Raw genomic sequence first — 22,986 nt, forward strand, 5'->3', positions numbered from 1 at the left:
TAAATCGTGCACGGTTTTATTCGAGATTATCGAAGCGATCATCCGTCCGATTTAAGGTTGTACTCTTCCTCGTGCACGTACGTCGATCCATCGGCATCGATCGTCGCGCGATCATTTTCACACGAACCTATCGAAGATCACTGACATTAGCGGTGCGGTGAATCAGTGCGATAAAGCGTTCGCACGTGTTCCGCTCGATTTAGTCTAACTCTGCGTTATCAAGCTTTGATGTCCGGCGTTTAGAAGATCTCTCTCTCTCTCTCTCTCTCTCTCTCTCTCTCTCTTTCTCTCTATCTTTTTCTCTCTTTCCTTCTCTCGTTCACGCAGATACTCCCACGATCGTTGTCTGTTCAAGATGACGAGCGTCTCGAATCATTGATATGGTCTTGAGTATAGAGAAAATGATCCTAATCGATGATACTCAAGATTTTTTATCATTTTGTTTCGTCGTTTCCGTTCCTTTTTTTTCTTTGTTTTTTTCTTTCTTTTTTTTTGCCTCGTTATTCGATTTGATTTTATTATTTTTCTCTTATTTCTTCTTTCTTTCTATATCTTTTTTTCTCTTCTTTTTTTCCCCTTTTTCTCCCTTTTTCATTCGACCCAAAAGACCAAGCAATATTTCTCGTTGAAATATTTTTCTTCTTCCTCCTCTTCTTCTTCTTCTTCTTCTTCTTTTTTCTCTTCTTCTTCTTCTTCTTCTTCCTCCTCCTCCTCATCTCTTTTTCTTCTTCTTTTTTCTTTCTTTTTTTCTTTCTTCACTTTATTTTTGCGGAAATATGAGAGTATATATATATATTTATTATTTTTTCTAGTATCCACACGGACACTAATTAGACTTTTGTTTGGATTACTTCAAAGTGAGGGTGGAAATGGGGTGTCAGGGAAATACTCGTCGACGGACGAACTGGTTGAGAAAAGGAAAACAGAAATAAAAACAAAACGAAAGAGAACAAAAAAGACAAAAAAAAAGGAAACGAATGAAGTATAAAAAAAAAAAAGAAAAAGAGAGAAAAGAAATGGCGGAAAGTAATGAGAGGACACGGCAGGAGAGAAGTTATTCGACTTTCAAAGCGAGTAATCCTCGTCGTAGGACAAGTTCGTTTCGTATCGCTACGGGAACTCGTAACTTTGTCCGGTCACCGTAGACCGCCTCGAGAGCTGGATTAAACTTGAGTTTAGATATGAATTATGTTACGCGCCGCGTTTTCCGCGCACGAGGAACAATGAGTTGGTAAAAGTAATGAAACACCGTCGTGTCCTGCGAGCTTTCCAGCTTCCGTGTCTGAGCCAGCGTAACCAGTTTTTTTTTTCTTTTATCCTTCTGCCTTTTCTTTTCTTTTCTTTTAATTTTATTTTCCTTTTCTTCCCTTTTTTTCTTTCCTTTTTTTTCTTTTTTCTTTTTTTCTTTTTGAGAGGAATAGAATGAAAGATTTCTCTCTGTCTTCCTCTAACTCTCCCTTTTTTTCGTATTTGTCCTTTTTGTTCTTTTCTTTTTTTTGCTTTCTTTCATTTTTTCTTGTTCTTTTTAAACATCGAGAAAGAGAGAAAGAGAGAGAGAGAAAGAAGTACGTAGTTTTCTCTTCTGCATTTTCGAGTTACCGGAAGGAAGAGTGCGACACTCCGTGAAACTACTCGACGACTAAGATAAATTATAGACTTGGTCCTTCGTCAGATGATTTTTATCTCGTACTTTTATCTCTTACGAACCGTCCTCTCTCTTCTTTTCTTTCTTTTATATGTATATATATATATATATATATTCCGTATTTAGTTGATGCCAATTAATTTTAATTGCAAGGTCGATATTGAAGACGATACAAAATTTTTATTTCTAAGATCTTGTCATTGTCATTATGTCAAACTTTCGACGTTGACAAAAGTGTCTTATCTTATCACAGTTAAGATTCGGTCAAATTTTAATTCGATTATCAATTTTAATTCGTTAAGGGAGAGAATCGCTATATCGATCAATACTTTTTATTTTTTTTTATTTTTGTAATCGCACGATATCGATTCCCATCGATTGTAACAATGTGAAGTATTTATGTCAAACTTTTACTCTCGGAAAGATTTTTTCTCAAGCGAGTGGGCCTTCCTGTTCTGTATTATGATTCCCTCGGTCGGTGATGCGATCACTATAATTACGTGACGTCTCGCGGTCGCTATTAATGGCTATCTTATTGCAGCATCTAATTGCACCTGCTGACCGCTCCGAGCATTTTTCGTGGTCCTTCTCCAGGAAAAAGCTGCGGGAACTTTCACCATTCGCACGTAAAAACGTGTACAGTGAACTTCAATGATTATGTCCGACAGGGATAGATATCATTTTTATTCGCTGAAAATTCTTTTTTGCTTTTTTTTCTTTCTTTCTTTTTTTCCTTTCCCATCTTATCTTTGATATCTCTTGATTGTACTTAAAGTAACACTTAATCCTTCATGATTAGCTTAAATCGATCAAATAAAAAAAGAAAAAAAAATCACGAATAATCAGTCAACATTATTTTTTACGAAAGTTGAAAATCGAAAATCGTGGAATCGTTAGAGTCCACTGTACTTACTATCCTCTCACTTTTCGAGAATCTCATACAGCTTATCTTAACGTTTCGATAGCAGACAGGATCGATATGCAACTCCGGCAAAGGAAGAACTTCATGTTTGCGAAACCTCGTCCTCCAAGTAACAAAATTACACGGTTCGGTAAAGGTCGTTTGTTCGAGCCGCTAGGATCATTCCTTCGATGTAATACTATACGTCCTCTTCGTCGATTCAACACCTGGTCTTCCTTTCTTCTTAAACAATGATTACGCACAAATCATTGAAAATTTAAAACGAAAAATCAAACGATCGATAAACATCCATTTATTTCATTATGAACAACGATTTATCCTTTGAAAGATAAATGAACGATCAAAGATTAAAATGAAAAATAAAATATATTCGATTATGTCATAGCATTATCGGGTGTTTCGAATTAAGAAAGAAAAAGAGAATTCAAAAGAAATAATTATTAATTAATTTTGGAATAATAATGAATATAATAATAAAGCTTAGTACAATGTGATATAGAACGAGGATTATTATTAATATTTCGATCGTTCCACTTGAAAAAATTTTCTCGAACTAGCGAACCACCATTCAAGATCATAGCAATGATCGTCTTTTATGGTGTATACCATGGTGGAAATAGTTACGATATCGTTGGGAAAGCAACCAGCAAATCCGTGCAGTCGTATGCCGAAAAAGGGATTAGAGCTTATATCTGAGCATCATCGCCACCGAGTATCGAACTTTTTCTACTTAATCGGATTAAAAGCTGAGGGAGAGAGGGTATAATATATATAATGTATATATATATATTTTGCTTTTGCTTTCTCCTCCCTTCCTCCTTCTCCTCTTTCTCCTCCTCTGGTCTTTCCTCGCGATATAGTCAGAATCCGAATGTATATCTGGCTTCAATCGTTCGCGGAATACATACTTCGCAATCCGAAATGCGATCGAACACGACGACAACGTTTAATATCTTCTTCTCTTATCCGAACTTTTAGAATTCTGTGCAAGGTGTCTCTAAAAAAAGAAAAGGAGAAAAGGAAAAAATGAAGAAAAAGAGAAGAAATAAAAATAACGAATATTCTATCTCATAAGAAAATTTGTTAAATAATAATTAGTTCGTTTGAAATTGACTCTGACAGATCTTTGTATCTTTTAAAAGTGGATTTTTGAAACAACCTGATATATATATATATTGTGTGTGTGTGTGTGTGTGCCGTTTATTTTGAAAGTGACCTATATATTAAAAAAAAAAAAAATGAAGTTAACGTTTATAGTACTTACAATTCTATGTGATTTTATTTTATTTTATTTTATTTTATTTGCAGTTTAAAAGAATAGACTTAAGCCACTTTCAAAATAAACGGCACACACACACACATATATATATATATATTTAATAGATACGATTACCGTTAAATTATCTAGAAAGAAATCTTTCATTTTGTCCTCTCACACAACGGCTATTTCGACGAACGAACAAAAGCTCGGAGAGGATGTCGGACGCCATCATCGAAGAATTCTATGAATTTCGACTTTATTGGCCTTTCCTATTGTCGACGGTGAAAGGAGGAATAGAGTACCTTACGCGCACACATAGCGACGACCTAAATCGAAAAAATATTCTACCGTTTGATCCGTTCACCGATGGACTCACGCGTTTTTCTTTTTTTTATTCTACTTCCATGAGAATTCTCGTTTTCTTCTTTTTCTCTTTTTCTCTTTCCTTCTCTCTTTCCTTCTCTCTTTTTCTCTTCCTCGCTATCGTAGCATCCTTTTGAATTTCGAAATCTTTTGTGTTGATAATTTTAATACTAAAGAAAGAGAAAGTATTAAAGTAATTTTTCTTTTTCCCTGTTTTTTTTTTAACTATAATAACAATAACAATAATAACATAAATGAACATCATTATCATCATCATCATCATTATCATAATCATTATAATAATCATTATTATTATTATTTTGGGATCTGTCGAAATTCGATTTTTTTTCTTTTTCCTTTCTTTAAATAGACGCAAAATTTTCATTTTGATATCTCTCTCGAAATTTTATATTCCATAGTATTTCTAGATATTTCCCTTCTTTTATCCATGCTTTTCGACTTTACTATGAACATTGAGAGAAGCTCACTGGCATGGTGCGAGGACGAAGACGACGACGACGACGACGACGACTTGCTTATTCGGAAAGCAGGAACTTCTCTTATTGGGATATCTCGATTGGAAATGAAATGGAAGATATCGGAATCCTCAAAACTCGGTAGCCCTTCTAGTAGGTAGGTAGATAGGTAGATAGGTAGATAGATAGGTACGTACTAGGTACTACATACGTATATATGAAAGAGAAAATGCAAGCTGAGGGAACGTATTACTTTCGTATCGTCCCTTCGCCACTCTCGAATTCACTATGAGCTTCCATCGAGCTATATACTACCTTCTCTTTATCCCTTGATATCAAATCGACCCTTCTTAAATCCTTCACTAAGACGGAATGATATTTTCTTAGCCTTCTGCCTTAAAGAAATACTTTATTTCGAATGAAATTCTTCCTTTTTGTGTTCAACGATCGAGACTTTTATAATTCATTATTATAGAAAGATTTTATTGATTTCATAATAATTGAATTAATCGTGATAAAAGTTAGTTATTTCTGATATTTCTTTTTTTATATATCAAACGAATCCAAAAGATTGCGATTCAATATGTGTATACTATCTTAATTAAAATTAAAAATTGGTTATCAATTTTTAACTTTTTTTTATTGCTAGCTTTTTTTTGTACATCGAACAAGTATTAAAAAAAAAAAAAATCATGTGATTGAAGATCGTGATTGTTAGTTACATATTCATTAGGTTTGAAAGGATTGCAATATCCTCTAGAAGTCGATTTCTATTCTCCTTTAGGAATCTTGGAATTCTCATTTTGTGCCTATTCAATCGTAAAACACGAGGAAAGAGAGAAAAAAGAAACGAGAGAAACAGAGAGGGAAAGAGAGAGAGAAAGAGAGACAAGAGAAGATTCGAAAGGAACGTATTTCACTGGCGCTAATTTTGGTGCTCGCGTAAACCAGAGGATTCGTTGTCCCTCTTCAAGAGAAACAGCATTTGATCCTCGAAGCTGAACGACCTTAGAAAGTAACGAGTCCAATCGAGACGTTTAATTCCGTATCCCCGTAGAATCGTGAATTTAAGTACGTGAATCGACTCCCCGAAGCTATCGTCCTATAATCGATTTCTTTCCTCGTAAAAGATTGGAAAGCCTTAATTGGAGTCGATCCTCGAGACGGGGCACGTGTCTTTGAACGAATTTACTTTTGATTAAAAAAAAATTCATCTCTTGTAATATTAATTAAAGAAACATCTTCCGAGAAGTTACGATTCGTCGAGCATTTATAAATATTACTTAACATTATCTATAAACATTGATTGATCGTTCGATTCAACTTTAAAATTAAAATATCGATCTGAATATATAAGAAATTTATATCTAGATCAATTTATATTATATCAATTATATTATAATAGATATCATTATATAATTATCATTTTTTTTAATACATATATATATATATATATATATATATATATATATACATATAATAATCATTACTTTCTTGTATTTATTTTAAACATGTAATTACAAAAAGTACAACTTCCATTAAGATATATACAATTTACTTGTTAACCCTAGCAGACATGAGGTCTACGATCGAGGATACTTCGATACTCGAATGTTTCACATGGTAAAGAAAATATCTACGATAAAAAGAAAAGATTTCGATTAAACGTACGCGGAAGTTAGAAGCTTCTCATATCCCTGAGGGTATCGAAAGGTAGTCAGTAGCTCGAGTAATCTTCGTCGACGTGTTCGTGTATGATATCGAATTGGTACTGCGAATTCAATATACATATATATATATATATATATATATACATACATCTATATATATATATATATATATATATATACAACTATATATACAGATATATATGTACATGAACGTACATATATACCTGTTGGCAATAAATCATGATTTATGATAAGAGAAGTTCCATTGAAATGAAATAGATGTGCAGCTTCATCGTACTCGGTAAGACGCCGACAATACGCGTTTGCAATACTCGTCGACCCATGTCCTGTGGTTCCCTAGTTATATCCTTCTACCCTAAGGCAATTGATTTTCCTTTCTCGTAACTCACGCACGGGCAAGCCTCAAAATGCAATTCGATTCTTTGTGTATCGGACTGTGAAGAAGAAGGAAATTATAGCGTGCATTATGAACAGGGAAATTTATGGCCGTTCGTGAACTACCCTGGATTATGAATTTAACGAAATCGTTAAGCGTTTTCAATTCCTACGAAATCATATCGTAAGAACCAATAGTAATTCTTATAAAATTTGATAAACAAAGTTTTACGATTATCGTTCATTCTTTCTTTTTTTCCTCTTCTTCCTTCTTTCTTTTCTCGATCATAATTTCTCTGAGAAAAAAAGATAAATAAAAAAAAAAAAAAAGAAAAGAAAAGAAGAAGAAAAAATAGAAAAGAAAACACTTGTATTTGAATATCGATACAAAACGTATATAGACATGCATTTACGTATTATGTATGTACATACATGGATATCTACGTGTACTCAGAAAGTGCCATGACCACGGATTCGTTTTTCCCTTCTCGAGGTTGACCCAGCAAATCCGAAGAGCCCATTATCCGTGTCTCATCCATAGTGATGCAGATTACAATAACAAATAGGCGTCGGGGTTCGTGACCCAACGATATCGCGGGACGAGGATCTTCGAGTTTGCTTTGGTTCTCTTTCTCGATCCACATCTCGATACCTCCTTTAGATTTCTCTCTCCCTCTCTCTCTTTCTCACTTAGAACGGTGTCGTCGTTTATCCGTATGTATCGTACCAATCGAATAAAGTAGAAATAGACAACGAGTGTGAATTATTTTCTGTTTGATAAATTTTTCTTTGTCTTTTTCTTTCTTTTTACTTACCCATTTATCGATCAACTACTTAGACAAATGAAAAAAAGAAAAGGATATATATATACATATACATATATTTTATTTTTGATCTATAGAAATGAAGATAATAAAAAATAAGGAAAGAAGGAAAAAAAGAGAGAAAAGATCGTAGACGATAAAGTCTGCGTAATCTAGTCTGATTAATCAAAGTAAAGAATAAAGTCTCTTGGGGTAGCCTAAATGACAACAACAAACAAGGTTCTTCCTGTGAAAGGTGTTAGATCGAAGAAAAAAGATACTCGAAGGAGTTCCTTCGTAGCCATCGAGGTTAATGGGAACTCCGATAGCTAACGCTTATGGACCGAGACTCCTGCCGCTAGCGTACCATCGTAGATCTGCCTTCTACGATCGCACGAACGCGTTGGATACTAGTGTTGGTAAGTATGTGTGATAGTTTCCATGGATATGTGACTCCGAACAAACTTCTCACGATATCTCCGTTATCGTGAAGGCAGGAAAATGAACGACTTTACGGTTTACAACACGTTTTCCCTTGGGTTCTTGTTATATCGATTAGCGAAAACGATTAATACCGAACAAAAGATATCTGATTCGTTGTGAAAAGAAAAGAAAAGAAAAGAAAAGAAAACAAAAAAACATTATTTATGTCTTCTATTTGTATCTCATCCCCGGATTATAAGAATTATCGATTATAACGAAATATATTCTATGTATTTACGTATATCTATATAGTATCCAGCAAGTAACGTAAACTCAAGTTTCAATTAGACATTCTGTATCATTATTTGATTAGACCTTATGATATGTTTCCATGGGTTAAACTGTATGATCGCGAGTTGCAACGTAGTTACGTCTAACGAACGATAATTTCTATGTCGAATCGTGGGTCAATCAATTTCATCAGTCTCGTTTCCCAAGATACTAACAGGCAGGCGCACGAGAGAAAAAGAGACAGAGAGAAAGAGAGAGAGAGAGAGAGAGAGAATTTCAAAGTGAAATAAATCGATCTACTAGCCATTGGCAGCCGATGGAAATAAGGGGATACCAAGGATGGAATGGAAGGTCCAATGTTGATGCAACGAAGATTCGTTCCTTTTCCTCGCACGAAGGTTGTACGTACCTATACAAGCAAAGGGTTCATAAAGTAATGGATGCTGCTCGGTACGTCACGCGACTCGACAAACACGTCACGGAACGGAGATCTATCTTAGCGTGGCCCAGGGCCAGCACGTTCATCGTAAGAGAACAGCCTCCTTATAGCGGTACGCCGCCATTACGGTGAACGACGGTGTATTCAACTCCTCGTGTACGGTCTAACATCGCGTTGCCTAACTCTCTCTCTCTCTCTCTCTCTCTCTCTCTCTCTCTCTTTCTCACACATACATACATACATTCACAAACTTGTACACACACAAACCTTTGAAAATCGTGCCTAGCAAATAACGGCAGCCCTCTGGTGCTTCGTGGAAAACGCGAAATTGATTTTACTCCCTTGATTTATGCAAGACGATCGTCGGAAAAATATGAAGCCTTTGTGAAGGATGGCCCATTCCACTTCAACCCTCTACAATCCGGAGATTCGTCTCATAAATATCCTGGATCGAGGGCATCGGTTAAACGTTTAGGCAGTACATTCGTTCGATCCATACATTGGCGAATCTAAAGAAATTTCGTAAACATGGAATAACATGTTTTTCGGTAAATATTATATTATATTATCCTATCCGTTGATATTTGTTTCATTTTTTTTTTGTCAGAATTGATATAAAAAATCTAGCAATAGTATCGATAAGTATCTACTACCTACATACGTAGATAATCGTTGATATATATATATATGTATATATATATATGAGATGATTATTTTATCAGATTCGATCGTAGAGTTAACTTCGATCCAATTCTCATTCGGAAACGTTCGTTAGCACGAGCCGATAATTCTGATGCGGAATTAACAATCGGCATACATTATTGATCGGTATATGCAAAATGACAATCAACGATCTGCTCTGGGAATATAATCCAAAGTGCAAAAGCATGTTTCCTGTTAGATCTGATTCGTACCGAGAATCACCATATACCTATCTCTACGTATTATTCGAAACACTTAACGTTAGTCCATATTGTTAATACGTATCTAATGAAAAATAATTACTATGAGTCGATTAAATCCATTAACGGATCTATTAAAGTATTAACAGTTACAGTATATTACTGTTGCTGTTTGAATCAAGTAATTTTATTTCCGATCGAGTTGATATTCTGTTCAATCGATCCCACTTTTATCGTCTTAAATTTTTCTCATTATCTTCAACGATTCCTTCTTTTTTTTTTTTACGAGACCTTAGTAATCGAACGTAACACAAAATTTAATTAACGTCGACAAAATTTCGTATCTACGTTTTAATAACGAAACTTTTCCACCTTTTTCAACGCAACGTGATCGACCGATTCGTTTCTTCTACTAATTTTCTTTCTCTTTTTTTTTTTTCACAGAAAAAATTTGTTCGAAATTTTACGTTTTACTAAAAGCACGTTTCCACGAATTCTCATCTTTAATGTTTAACGCGCTTAAGTCCAGAGTCTTTAGAATAAGATGTAACCAGGTATACAAATGAGTTTGGAAATTGTTGAGAAGCATCAAAGCTCACAATCCGCAGAGCCGTTAACGTGTAAAAGATAAATAAATTCGTGTCTGGAAATTCGCCAAGCGGCTCAAATCTTACTCCCACTTTTCATTCGTTTTCCTTTACTGTATCTCTCTCTCCCTGTCTCTTTCTCCCTCTCTCTTTTTCTCTCTCTCTCTTTCTCACTCTTTCTCTTGGGAAAAGGGAAAAGCAAAGTAACCGTCATCTTGGCTCTTTTCCACCTCAGTGCTTTATTAATCCTTAATGGGCATAACTTTCAACACCGAAAGAGTTTTATAGTCTCCAACATTTTACACTCTCATTCTTTCCTTTTTCATCAAAACCCTTTTCCAACCCCACCACCCACTTTCAGCTACCCTCTCACGCTTCTAACCATCAGTACTATTACTACTACTACTCTGACTCTCTTCTTTCTCGGTTGCTCCCTCTACAGTCGTGTAAAATGATAAAATGATTTAGCTCTATATGGCTAACTCTTTCTATCTTTCTCTTGCTCTCTCTCTCTCTCTCTCTCTTTTGGTCCAGCCATCCATGAAAGAGACAGAAAGAGAGATAAAGAGAGATAGAGAGATAGAGACTACCTGCACGTTCTTTCCTTGGAATTTAATCGACATCCTCCTTCCAAAAGCATCCAAGAGACCCGTCTGGCCCCACCAGCTGGCGTTCTCAACCCGATTAAATCGTTCGATTTTGTCAAGAGTCAACTCCTTTTCTTCATAAGTACTTATTTCTTTCTTTCTTTTTTTTTTTGTATTTTGTATTTTGTATTTTCTATCATCTTTTTTTCTTCTTTCACTTTCTAAGCTACTCGAAGATACAAGTAACAATCAATTAATTCGATTCGAATTAATATAAAATGAGTAAAAATAAGTACAGACGTTCATTAACGAATTAAATGATTTAAATTATAGTAAATACACATGTATTAGATATATTCAAAAATCTATATTTGGAATTTGTATGGAGATCGATCGATGCCTTTTACGATGATTTTTAGATCGCTCAGTAAAAATGGACGATGTTCGACATTGAAAATAGACAGATATTGGCAGATATTCGCCATGAGATATTGTAAAAATTTCATACCTAGGTATATTTAGAATCAGAAATAGAACACATAAAGTGTGTACATATTTACATGCCCGTTTCTTTCCATACATGGAAACATTTGTCTTTAAGGAAAGGATAATAATATGTTATTATTTCTGTTCATGAAAGTGTTACCCAATTGAGATATTATCCCGTTGGAAAATGGAGATGTCCAGAGCAACGTAGCATATTCATCAACGTTATATTATATTACTTGTCATTTTTCTTACCAAGGACTTTATATATCCAACATGGATATAAGAGTTTTCGTGGAGCTCGTTATAGCTTTATGCTCGGTGTCTCGGAAATATTCAAGCGAAACGATCCCGAGCTGGCACGCGTTTACAAAAGCGACAGAAGAAGAAAGGAAAAAGTGTAGAGAGAAAGAGAAAGAGAAAGAGAAAGAGAAAGAAGGAGAAAGAGAGAGAGTGAGAGAGAGAGAGAGAGAGAGAGAGAGAGAGAGAGAGAGAGAAAGAAAAACTGAAAGACAGAAGGTGGAGTGAAGGGTGAAAAGAAAACAAAGAGGGGATGAAGAAAGAAGGAAAACGAGAGATCGTTCTTCGACTATGTTTCTTTTAACAGCCGCTTTAGCAACCCCTCGTAGATAGAAGAACAACGCCGATGCTTTTACCTGCTATAAAATATTTTGCATGATTTCTCACGTAGTATTCTTTTCCTTGTAAAGAGAGAGAGAGAGAGAGAGAGAGAGAGAGAGAGAGAGACAGAGAGAGAGAGAGAGAAGCATCGTATACGTATTTCCGATCTTATTATTTCTTATAAGTCCTACAGAACTTTGATCGATCAAAGAAGTTAGTACAGGGTGTCTCAAAAGTTCACTGTTTCTTTCGATGATATCGGATGGTTTCTTAATTTTTTAATTTCTTTTTGTTTTTGTTTTTTTATACTCTATATTTTTTTAGATGCAAATTTGTGTGTTTGATGGAAAGAAAAAGGATAAAAAAACGGAGTCAATCGATATTTCGAAATTTTGTTTAATTTATAAATCATTCATCATTGCCATTATTTAATAAATGTACGTGATTATCTTGACAGATGTTCTTTTTCTTTTTTTTTTTTTAAATGTGGTATTGATCATGGACGATAAGTGGATTAACGAATAGCACGTTTATCTGATTTATCATCATTAGATTTACTTTTATCCGAGATTTCATTAGGTCTAATAGAAGAATTAGTTGTGTAGTCGAACTTCGAAATTGTATTATCGATGCAATTCAAAAAGTAACATCTCAAATTCTGAGGGAAAGTGTTTTCCGAAAATTAATTCATCGTTCTCACTTCTATAGAAATACTAATGGTCGCTACGATATTGAACAAACGTATAAATTAATTTTTTCGTGTTACTCCCTTTGATCTAGACATACAACCATCTTTTTCTAATCCAATTTTTCTTAATTCCTATTATTTTTCGATATAAGTATAATAGTTATTTTCATGATATCCTTTATATAATTTACATTAGCTTTTTCTTTTCCTTTTAATTTATCTACAAGATCTATAAGATCTAGATTTCCACTTAGAATAGTAGAATCCGTTTTGTTCTAATACAATAATCCTGTTTACGTCCTTTCCGATCGGTGATATCGAATCACCGGATATCTGCCTTTCGATTAATCGTTTCATCCAGTCTTCGATTAGACACGAAGTCGACGTTGAATTCAGTTGCCGGTGATCGATCGGAAACACGCTATAAATAGCACCGGGACTTTTAATACGTGAGATAGTTCCTATCAGCATCAATGCTGAACTCTGGCGTCCTCTATTCCTCTTTTACTCTAGCGTTCTCTCTGTCTCTCTGTCTCTTTCTTTTTTCCTTTTTCTCTATTTTTCTTTCTCTCTCTCTCTCTCTTTCTCTCTTTTTCTTTCTGATGTATCTCTTTCTCTTCCAACCCTATCCATATATACTCCAAGTCTTTCTTCGCTCCATTATTCGCTAGGTGCAAGTAGAAAGAGAATAGAAGAGAGATCCAACGTGGAGTATGCTTCGTCCGTAATCTGAACGACACTTCTACGAAGAAAGAAAAGCTTTTAGAAAAGCCAACCCAACCTCTTCTCATTGATCTCTTTACGCTTGTATGCATATCGAAAAATCAGCAGACACGATCGAGAAGCATGGATCTTTACATTCTCTATTCTTTTATATATATATATATATATATATATATATATATATATATATATTCCCTTCTTTTTCTTTTTTTTCTTTTACATTTCACTTCTTTAATCCATCGGCAGATAGAAGATCGTGAGATATTTTAAGTTATCTCGATTTTCAAGCACACAAACGCATAGAAACACATATAGCACTAACCGTCGTTAAATATTAAATGAATTTTCCAATGATTTGCATGCATGATGTATAACACGGCCGCATAATCTCCAACGTAATTCACTAAATTCGTTCTCCCTACTGGTATTAATATTTCTCGAGTAGATGTCGTATCTTTCTTGTTAGGTAAATCGAAATTAATTATATATCTATATATATATTATATATCGAATATCAATATTTAGAAGTACATATATATATATATATATATATTCGAATAAAAAAAAATTAGACAAATTTAAGATGATCGACCTTTCTCTTAATATTAATAGAAGTAACAAATGTGTAATATTTGCCTTTAAATTAGAGAAAAAAAAAAATAAACAAACAAACAAAGAAAAAATGAAAAGGATTGAAAGATAAGTGTAAAAAGTGTGAAAGAATGTTGGCTAAGAGCACTCATTTCATTTCATTTCATTTCATTTCATTTCATTTCATTTCATTTCAGTTTGTTTCGTTTCGTTTTGTCGTAACGCACAGTGCTCGTACGTTCTTATCGCTAAGAGAAGATTTTCTTGCTCTGGCCGAGTTAGCACGTTATGTGTTAAGGTCGAACGAAGGAAAACGGTAGCAGCCCCTTAATTTCTCTTTTTACGTGTATCAATCATCCCTCTTAATTTCCCATGGGCGTCGTGCCGCGGATTTAGCTGGCTTACGAGTCTCACACCAAACGAAATTAAGTTCGCAGATTTTTCTATATATACGCGCGTGTGTACATACACACACACACATACGTGCACAGTGTGATGTATGCGATGATCCCTGTTCGATTCTAGGATTCAGAAGGTTTTTGTTTTCTTTTTTCCTTTCTTTTTTTTTTTCATTTCTTCGCAAGCCAATTAGTAACGACATTGAAACTCTAACCATTTTCTTTGTCTTTCGTATATATATATATATATATATATATATATATATATATATATATATTCTTTTAACTTTAACAATTAAATATTTCATTCGACAGAAAATGATTTCATTCGAAATTATTTGATATGGTAAAAAGATATATATATATATATATATATATATATATATATATATATATATCTTTTTACATATATATATATATATATATATATATATATGTAAAGGGAGATCAAGCATTTTCTTTTCTTTTTTGTTACCTTTAAACACGAATGAAATATATTTAATTAATAGAAAAGAATTTTATTACAAAATAATTGGACTGTTCAACGTTCTTGATGTCATGTTCTTGATATGATAAAAAGACAAAGAGAGAAAGAGAGAGAGAGAGAGAGAGAGAGAGAGAGAGAGAGAGAGAGAGAGAGAAAGAGGAAGAAAAAGAAATATGGATATATAAAGGGAGATCAAAAATTTTCTTTTCTTTTTTCGTTACATTTAAACACGAATAAAATATATGTACTTGTTAGAGAAGAATTGTATTGAAAAGAAATTAAACTGTTCATCATATTTTTGATGTAATAAAAAGATAGAGAGAGAGAGAGAGAGAGAGAGAGAGAAATAAAGGTAGATATGTTAAGAGAGATGAAACAATTTTTTTTGTTTTTCTTTTTTTTTCATTACAACCTAACACGAATAAAAATTCAAATCGATCAGAACAATAATTTTTATTGACAAACAGCTCTCTCTATCTAAATGTTAACCACATTTTCGATATTATAAAAAAAAAAAAAAAAGAGAAAGGAAGGATATAGACGAATCCATAAAAAAAAAGAATTGCAAATCTTTCCCATTTTATTCATTTAATTCTCTTTAAATATAAATAAAACATTTAATCGATAGAAAATAATTATCGTTAACAGGGAAAAAACTGCATTTTTTATACAAAAAAAGAAAAGGATATATATATATATATATAGTGACAAAGAGAAAGAGATAGAGACGAATGAGCTCGTAAAAAGAGAGACGAAAAAAGAGGGAAAAAAAAGGAAGAAAAGAAAAAAAAAGGGAAAAAACCGATAGAAAGCGTGTTTATCGTGGATTGCCAAATCCCGTGCGTGCACGTCACGATTAATGCGATCGTGTTCGCGAACAAACGTTGAGGATGACGTTGAAATCTCAACGGGAGGGCGACAGGAGGAACGAGAATGTTCGCGTGTCCCTTCGAAACCCGTCATATTTCTGTTAAGCACGTACGAGAGAGGGAGAGAAAAAGAGAGAGAGTACCGTGAACGTGTGTTTATCGTACTACCTTACGTTTATATCACTGCTTAATTGGATCTCTCTTTTTTCTACCCCTTTCTACCTCGCTACCACCCCTTCTGACTCTTTCACTTCCCACCAACTATTTTCTTTTTACATTTGCTTTCTTTTCCTACGCAATATTCATCGATCGAGCTTTTATATTTCGATAGACCTTTCTCTTTTATGAAGGAACGCGATCATAAATTATTTTTTGCTCTCTTTTTCTCTTTCTCTTTCTTTCTTTAATCTTCCCAGGTCGCTCTATTTTTCTTTTTCTTTTTTTCTTTCTCTTCGTTTATCCTCTTTTTAGGACGAGAATTAATTTTTTAAGCGAAACACACATTGAAAAGTAGAAAGTTGTTGCAGTCAATTGACACGATTTGTCTCATTAAATATGAATATCGGGTCTGATGCACGGTCATCATAATTTTTGGATATAACAATCGATAACGTAGGTATTTTCTGATTTAACCGTTCGGGCTATAAGTCACGTCTCTGACGTGATATTTTATTTAAGTTGATCAAACAGATCTGTCGAAGTGGGTTTTGTTTTATTTAATTTTTTTTTTATTTTCCTTCTTTCTTTCTTTTTTTTTTTGCAATGATTGTTTTGAAAAGAATCTTATCAGAATTTGCTAAGAAAGGACACTAACAAAAATATATGTTTATTAAAATTTATATATGTATTTATCAAAATTTATTTCTAAATGCAGCATAGACGTGTATATATATAATTTTATTGAAATCCTTCTTTTCGAACACATTTGAAGTATAGTATATTTTTCTTTTTAATAAAAAATATATCTAACGTTTTTTTTTTTTTTGAAGACGATAGTCTAATTGTTTAGATTAACAAATTTGCTTGCTATTATTAAAGTTCAACCAAATCAGCTCGTAAAAGTAATCGCATTGGTTTTAATATTACCCATACGAATGGATTCATCGATATCAATATTGAAAAATGATGTCCCGTCTTGAGCATGAAACGCATGTCTATCTCCACGAGATTCCACGATGACTGATGATTCGATTCGAATGTTTTACCGAGTATCGTTTCTCGATCTTCCGATAATGTTCCGAGTCGAGCGATCGTTATTGAACGGGTGTGTGCTATCCAGATGAATTTATCTTCGTCGTAGACTAGACTGTCGCCACGCTTAAAAATTTACATTTCTCGTCTTGCTAAAGAATTTTTCGGGACTAGATAACTGATATTTTCTAAATATATACATATTTTCTATATTAAATATATACATATCATCTTATTTACCTTCTTTGTATATTTAATAAACAAATATTTTAAGATATATATTTTTGTCTGTTAAAAAAAAAAAAATGTATTAAAAGATTTGTATACTTACAGAATATTTTTATCTAATTAATTTCCTCTAATATTTCTCATTAGTACTGAAAAAGATGATTTAGATATATTATACTTTTTATAAGTGACTTTATCTCCTATTAAAGTAATAACAATTTATTATAATACCAATATACTTATAATGTATTTTATTATAATTGGGAAAAAAGAAATTTTTAGTTTCTAAAGAATAATTTAATGACGTAAAATTTGTGAAACCAACGAAACTATAATATCGAACAATAAATTAAACAAGAGTTTAGATAAGCCTACAGAAATAATTGATTTTCTTTCTTGATATATTCAATAATGAGAAACACAAAGGGGAATCAGTATTGGCCCCCATATGCCACGGTCTCATCTGTTTCTAAAGCGTTAATGGATTTGGGAAAACAGTACGCAGAATACGAATCATGGCTATCCACAGAAACGCACAATTTTCGATTGTTTCGTTCTAATGAAGCTCCCAGAACGAGCGTTGTCTATAAATTTCGCTTAATTCGCACAAACCGACAAAATTCGTGCGGAGCGTTTTAGTGAGGTATGGAGAAAACATGCTCGATAACGAGTTTCGATAATATTTCTGTTTTTTTTTCTCTTTTTTTTCTCCTATCCTTTTCTATATATTTCTCTCTCTCTCTCTCTCTTTTTTTTCAAAGAATTTCTATTCAGTTAGTTCGACTATTTTTTTCAATATGATTTATTATGAAATCGTATCGATCGAATTGCAATATTTTTTACGTAACAAATTGAATTTATTTCCTATACGTATATTTTTTTTTTGTTACAAATTATCGAACACGTTCTGTTTTCTCATTATTCTTAATTTCTTTTCCTTTTTTTATTATTTTTCGATCGTATTAAATCGATGATCGGATTAACAGAATCACCTATCAATTTTTTATCAATCAAATTTTTATTATATTCAAAGGCAAAGTTTTCTTTTCTTTTCTTTTTTCTTTTTTTTTTTTTTTTTTTAATATTAGAATCAAATATTTTTGCTCGTCATTGACGAGAAACGATCAATATTGAAAAAATATTTTCAATATTTAATACGACAAAAAATATTCGAACAAGTTAGTCGATTTTTCTTTCTTTCTTTCTTTTTTCTTTTTCTATAAAATGAATAGAATCCCCAAAAGTACGTAGAGAGACATTCATACATATTTAAGATGATTTATCGAGGGTCGAAAAAAGGTGGGTAAGCTTTCCTTTTTTCTGGCATTTTGCCACGGCATCGTTCGCTTCCACGCGACCGCGTTTTATTTCCGTTCGTCTCTAGGAGGTCTCCATCGGGAGTTTGTTCGCCATAAATACGCGCGAAAAGATTGTGGGAAAGAAAGAAAGAAAGGGACAGAAAAAGAAAGAGACACAGAGAGAGAGAGAGAGAGAGAGAGAGAGAGAGAGAGAGTATGTGTGTATATATCTGTATGTACGTACGTGTATGTGTGTAAAACTCGTAAGGATCGAGGGAAAAGTCGAAATCGGCTTCGAAAATCGCTACGCTGCGTCGTTCGAGTTTACGAGTGATCGAAGGGTCTATAAAGAATAGCTACTACCACCTTCCATGACGATAAATCTTAACGGCGTTCTTATTCAATGAGAGATCCTGCCGGAAAACTGTGATCGTTTATCATCTTGATAAATATTCGTTTGCCCTCGTTTCGCACCTTCGAATAAGAAATAAGAACGTACTTAACCGTTTCACTTTGAGAGTTATGTCAAGGAAAATTCGAGATTGTAACTCAAGTAGATCAAAGACGTACTATTAATTAATGATCCAATGAGAATAACTGGAGTGTGAAAATCGTCAAATTTAGAACAGTGGTTACATTATCTAGAAGAGATTTTGAGAAATTCATTGACTTATTAACTCGATCGAGGAGAACTGGATTCGAAGATGATCTATTAATGATCTGATGAGAATAATAAGAATGTAAAAGAAAGGGTATGTATATAGACAACATGGATCACTTTGAAAGTTCCGCTAATCAAGAATTCAATAAGGACTTAATGATGCGAAAGTTTAATGATACGAACGAATATAACGAGGATGTACAAATTGTAAAATAAAGAACACCAAGTACATATATATATATATAAGCAACATATATATACATATATAAGCAACAAGAGATACGAACATTCCATTGATTAGGAAAAATCGATTAGGAAAGTAAATCGATCAATATTTTAATTTTTTTAATGAGAACGACAAAAGAATCTTTTGAAAATTGTTAAAGAAAGGACACCAGGTATATAGGCAACGCGATTCGAAAATTCCATTGGCCACGAGCTCGATAGGGACGATGACGCAGTGATACACCGTAGCGGAAGTTAAACGCTGTGGCACACCGGAAATGATGTCGGCCAGCTCCGCGTGCTTCCTCTTTCCGAACGTACAAGAGAAAAGAGATAGACAGAGACGAAGATAGATAGAGATAGAGAGAGGGAAAGAGAGAGAGAGAGAGAAAGGGAAATTTGATCGTGCATCCTCGACGCGTATCGAAAACCACTGGGCAGGATTTCGATGCTGCAAGCAACGGAACCATGCGAACAAGAATGAATTTGTCACGGCGGCAATCGGAACATCGTTCTCGTCCTCAGGGACATAGTTCCTGCGATCACTGTGTTTTAAACGATTACCACAATTAAATATATTCACGTATGTGATTATTTCATGGGATCACCGTTTCTTGAAAATGGCGAACAATGTCGTCGTCCATTTTGGAGAACCGGTACTTTTTATTAAAATACGAAGATCCTTTATCGAATATGATGAATAAATATCGTTTTCCGCCATTATCGCGAATTTATTGTCTGATAGTTCTTATTGAAATATTATTATCCTCGTTATTCGAAATGGCGAACAATTTCGTTTCTCTAAAGTGAACGATCAGTAAAAGAAATCCATCAACATATTATATATATATATATATAAATCTATATCGATAGTTAATAAAGTTAGTTCTTCAAAATGACCGTCACGACACTGATAAATCTTTGTAAGTAATTTTTCAAAGGGTTTAAACTTAAAACGATCTAATTATTTCGAAGAACGATTCGTATAACGCTCCGTTTGCTCGATCCTAAAAGATTAAAGATCGGTCCCAGACGAATAATGTTAAATAGTGCTCAAGATATATTTATGTATATCGGAGAATTATAGAAAATTTCAACCCTAGATTTTCTCCAACTGTGCAGAAAAAGATCGAAGAGGGTAGATATACTTCTCTCCCTCTCTCTTTCTCTCTCTCTCTCTCTATTCGTACCCATACCTCGCTCGTTGGAAAATAAAGTGGGCACTTTTATCGATCGACGTACCAGAGTCGTTTCGCGGCTACCCATTAAACATCTTTTCTTTTTCTTCCACTTTTTTAGTCTATTCTCTCTCCTTCTTGTTCTTCTCACCTTGCTCTCCATCAGTTTGAAAGAAGTAATCGAACCACTCCCCTCTCTTTTTCTCTCTCTAGCTCTTTTTATCATTCTTTCTCTCTCTCTCTCTCTCTCTCTCTCTCTCTCTTTTTCTCTATCTATCTATCTATCTGTCTTTCTCTTTATTCAACCTCATCGCAAAGGTACGAGTCGATGCGTATCTATCTCGGTCTGGTATCCATGAAACAGGATTTCGAGTGGTTGCTTTACCCTTGATATATAGCTCCTTCCTCCAACTTTTTCGAATTCTCTTGAGAAGATACAAAAAAAAACAAGAAAAGAAGAAGAAAGAGAAACAAATCGTAATTAGACAGTTAGATAGAGAGATAGGCATGTAATTAGATATCATCAAGGAACCGGTTTTTGCGAATCTCTTAAGCAAACCGTAATGACTATATACATATATATATGTATATGCCTTCTCTACTTTCAATATTCTCCTCTATCACATTCATAAACAGGAAACGATGTTATCAGATGCAAAGAAACTGAAAACAACGTGAGAAACTAGAAACTTCCGGTATGTTTCTTTTTCTTGTTCTCGTTAACCTCCCTTATCCTCACCTCACGAATCATTTTTCCTCTTCGACATCCTTTTCAACGGTCGCTTTTTTTCTTTTTCCTCTCTTTTCTTTTTTCTTCTTTTCTTTTTTCTTCTTTTCTTTTTTTCTTCACAATTTTCTCAAAACGATGTCCTGAAATTACGAAAAAGGCTAGGCCGGCTTCTTGAAATCCAGTTCGTGCACTCGAAAAGATCGTCGATGTCGTATAATGAAGCCGTTATACGAAAGACATCGAGTTTGAAGTTCACCTTAAGGTTCTCCAGTTGGTGCATAGAAATGGTACGTTGAGCTCGTTTCCTTCCTTATAAAAGAAGCAAAAGGTAACAGAAAGGAAGGAAGGAAGAAAGAAAGAAAGAAAGAAAGAAAGAAAGAAAGTGGAAGTAGAAAAGTCCTTCGCCACAGGACCAATGAATCTTAAACGAATTTCAACAAGGCTTTTCTTTTTCTTTAATCTATTCTTTTTTTTTTTTGTTTCAGGTGAGTCTCTTCGTCGCGCGTGCTTGTGTTTTTTTTTGTCTTTCTTCTCCTTCTATTCTCTCTAAAAGAAGCGAGATTATCGAAATGGCAGATGATGATCGCACTTTGTAAGTAAACCAATTTTCGTATTAACTTTTAATCGATGGGGGTGAATCTTTTAATTTTTCTTTTTATTTTGTTTTTTGTTTTTTCTCCCTCCAACTGCGTCTTATTTTTTCGTTCTGGTTTTTCTTTCTTTTTTTTTTCTTTTTTTGAGGAAAGAAAGAGAGAGAAGAAAAATAGAAAAATCTTGATATGTCCACGGTTTCGTTTAGTCGGACGAATTTTGTCGGCGCTCCTTTATGGCGTCGAGAAGAAACACGTTAATACTCTTCCCTATGAAAAGCGGCTTTTCACCGGTGACCTCGATGCACCGTCGTCGACGGCACGGTGTTTACTGTTGGCTTTAGCGTTGATGCACGAATGAATTTTCTTGTCTTCTTCATCCTAATGGATCCTAGCCGCTAGTGTCCCGGCTATCTTCTTCCTTCTTTCTCTCTCTTTCTCTCTCTCTCTCTCTCTCTCTCTCTCTCTCTCTCTCTCTCTTTCTTTTTTTTCTTTGTTTTGTTTCCTACGCAACAAGCGGTTTCTCTTTCGGTGGCCGATATCATCCTCCAAGGGAAGTAATTAACATCGGGGCGAAGTGATAATTAATCCTACAAAAAGAAAAAAGAAAAAAGAAAGATAGAAAGAAAAAGAAAAGAAATGAAAGAAGCTCTATTTGAAATTGATTATTACGCCATTAGAATATTTAGTATTTACTTTTATTTTTAGCTTCTTTTCTTTATTTTTCTTTTCTTTTCTCTGCGCTCTAATACGACCGATATTCAGTAATGATTGTTAACCTTGTTTTAAGGAAGGAGAAAGAAAAAGAAATCCTTTTTAATCATTTCCAGAATGTTATCTTCTTTCTTTTTTCTTTTTTTGTTTTTTATTTTCTTCTTTTTTTTCGTACGAGTCAAGCTCAAAACGAATTTGTACTTTGAAGGGACGATTAAAAAGAAAACACTTGAATTAGAAATCATCCAAAAATCTAATAACTATCGTCCCAAAGGGGAATCCACTTTCCTTAAATACACTTTCCAAGATTGAATCGATATGATCGACTTATTGAATCAACTATCGACCAATAAACTGTTCGAAAATGATGACATTAATTTGATACCATGGAAATTTAAGATAGAGGTCTTTTTAACCAAGTTATTTTCGAGTTCAGGTCACGAACGGATAATATGATGTCGAACGAGTTTTCATCTTCTAAATCGAATAACTATTGACAGATGTTATGGTTGATGTCTATTGAAAATGGGGTTACAAATATCA

General features: G+C 33.8%; 1 protein-coding gene across 3 annotated transcripts in view; it reads left to right on the forward strand.

Moving 5' to 3' along the window:
* The window catches only part of LOC127063248 (mannosyl-oligosaccharide alpha-1,2-mannosidase IA-like), a 205,951-nt gene that overhangs the window by 126,783 nt on the left and 56,182 nt on the right, over window positions 1–22,986 (forward strand). Inside the window, exon 4 of one of the 3 annotated variants that reach the window (XM_050992738.1) lies at window positions 21,625–21,731. The exons of the other annotated variants lie outside the window; for them this stretch is intronic. Within the exon in view, the coding sequence (XP_050848695.1) occupies window positions 21,625–21,731 (107 nt within the window). The remainder of the gene's footprint in view (window positions 1–21,624; window positions 21,732–22,986) is intronic. 3 annotated transcript variants of the gene reach the window in all.

The sequence above is a fragment of the Vespula vulgaris genome, chromosome 4, assembly GCF_905475345.1.
Source record: "Vespula vulgaris chromosome 4, iyVesVulg1.1, whole genome shotgun sequence".
Taxonomy (NCBI): domain Eukaryota; kingdom Metazoa; phylum Arthropoda; class Insecta; order Hymenoptera; family Vespidae; genus Vespula; species Vespula vulgaris.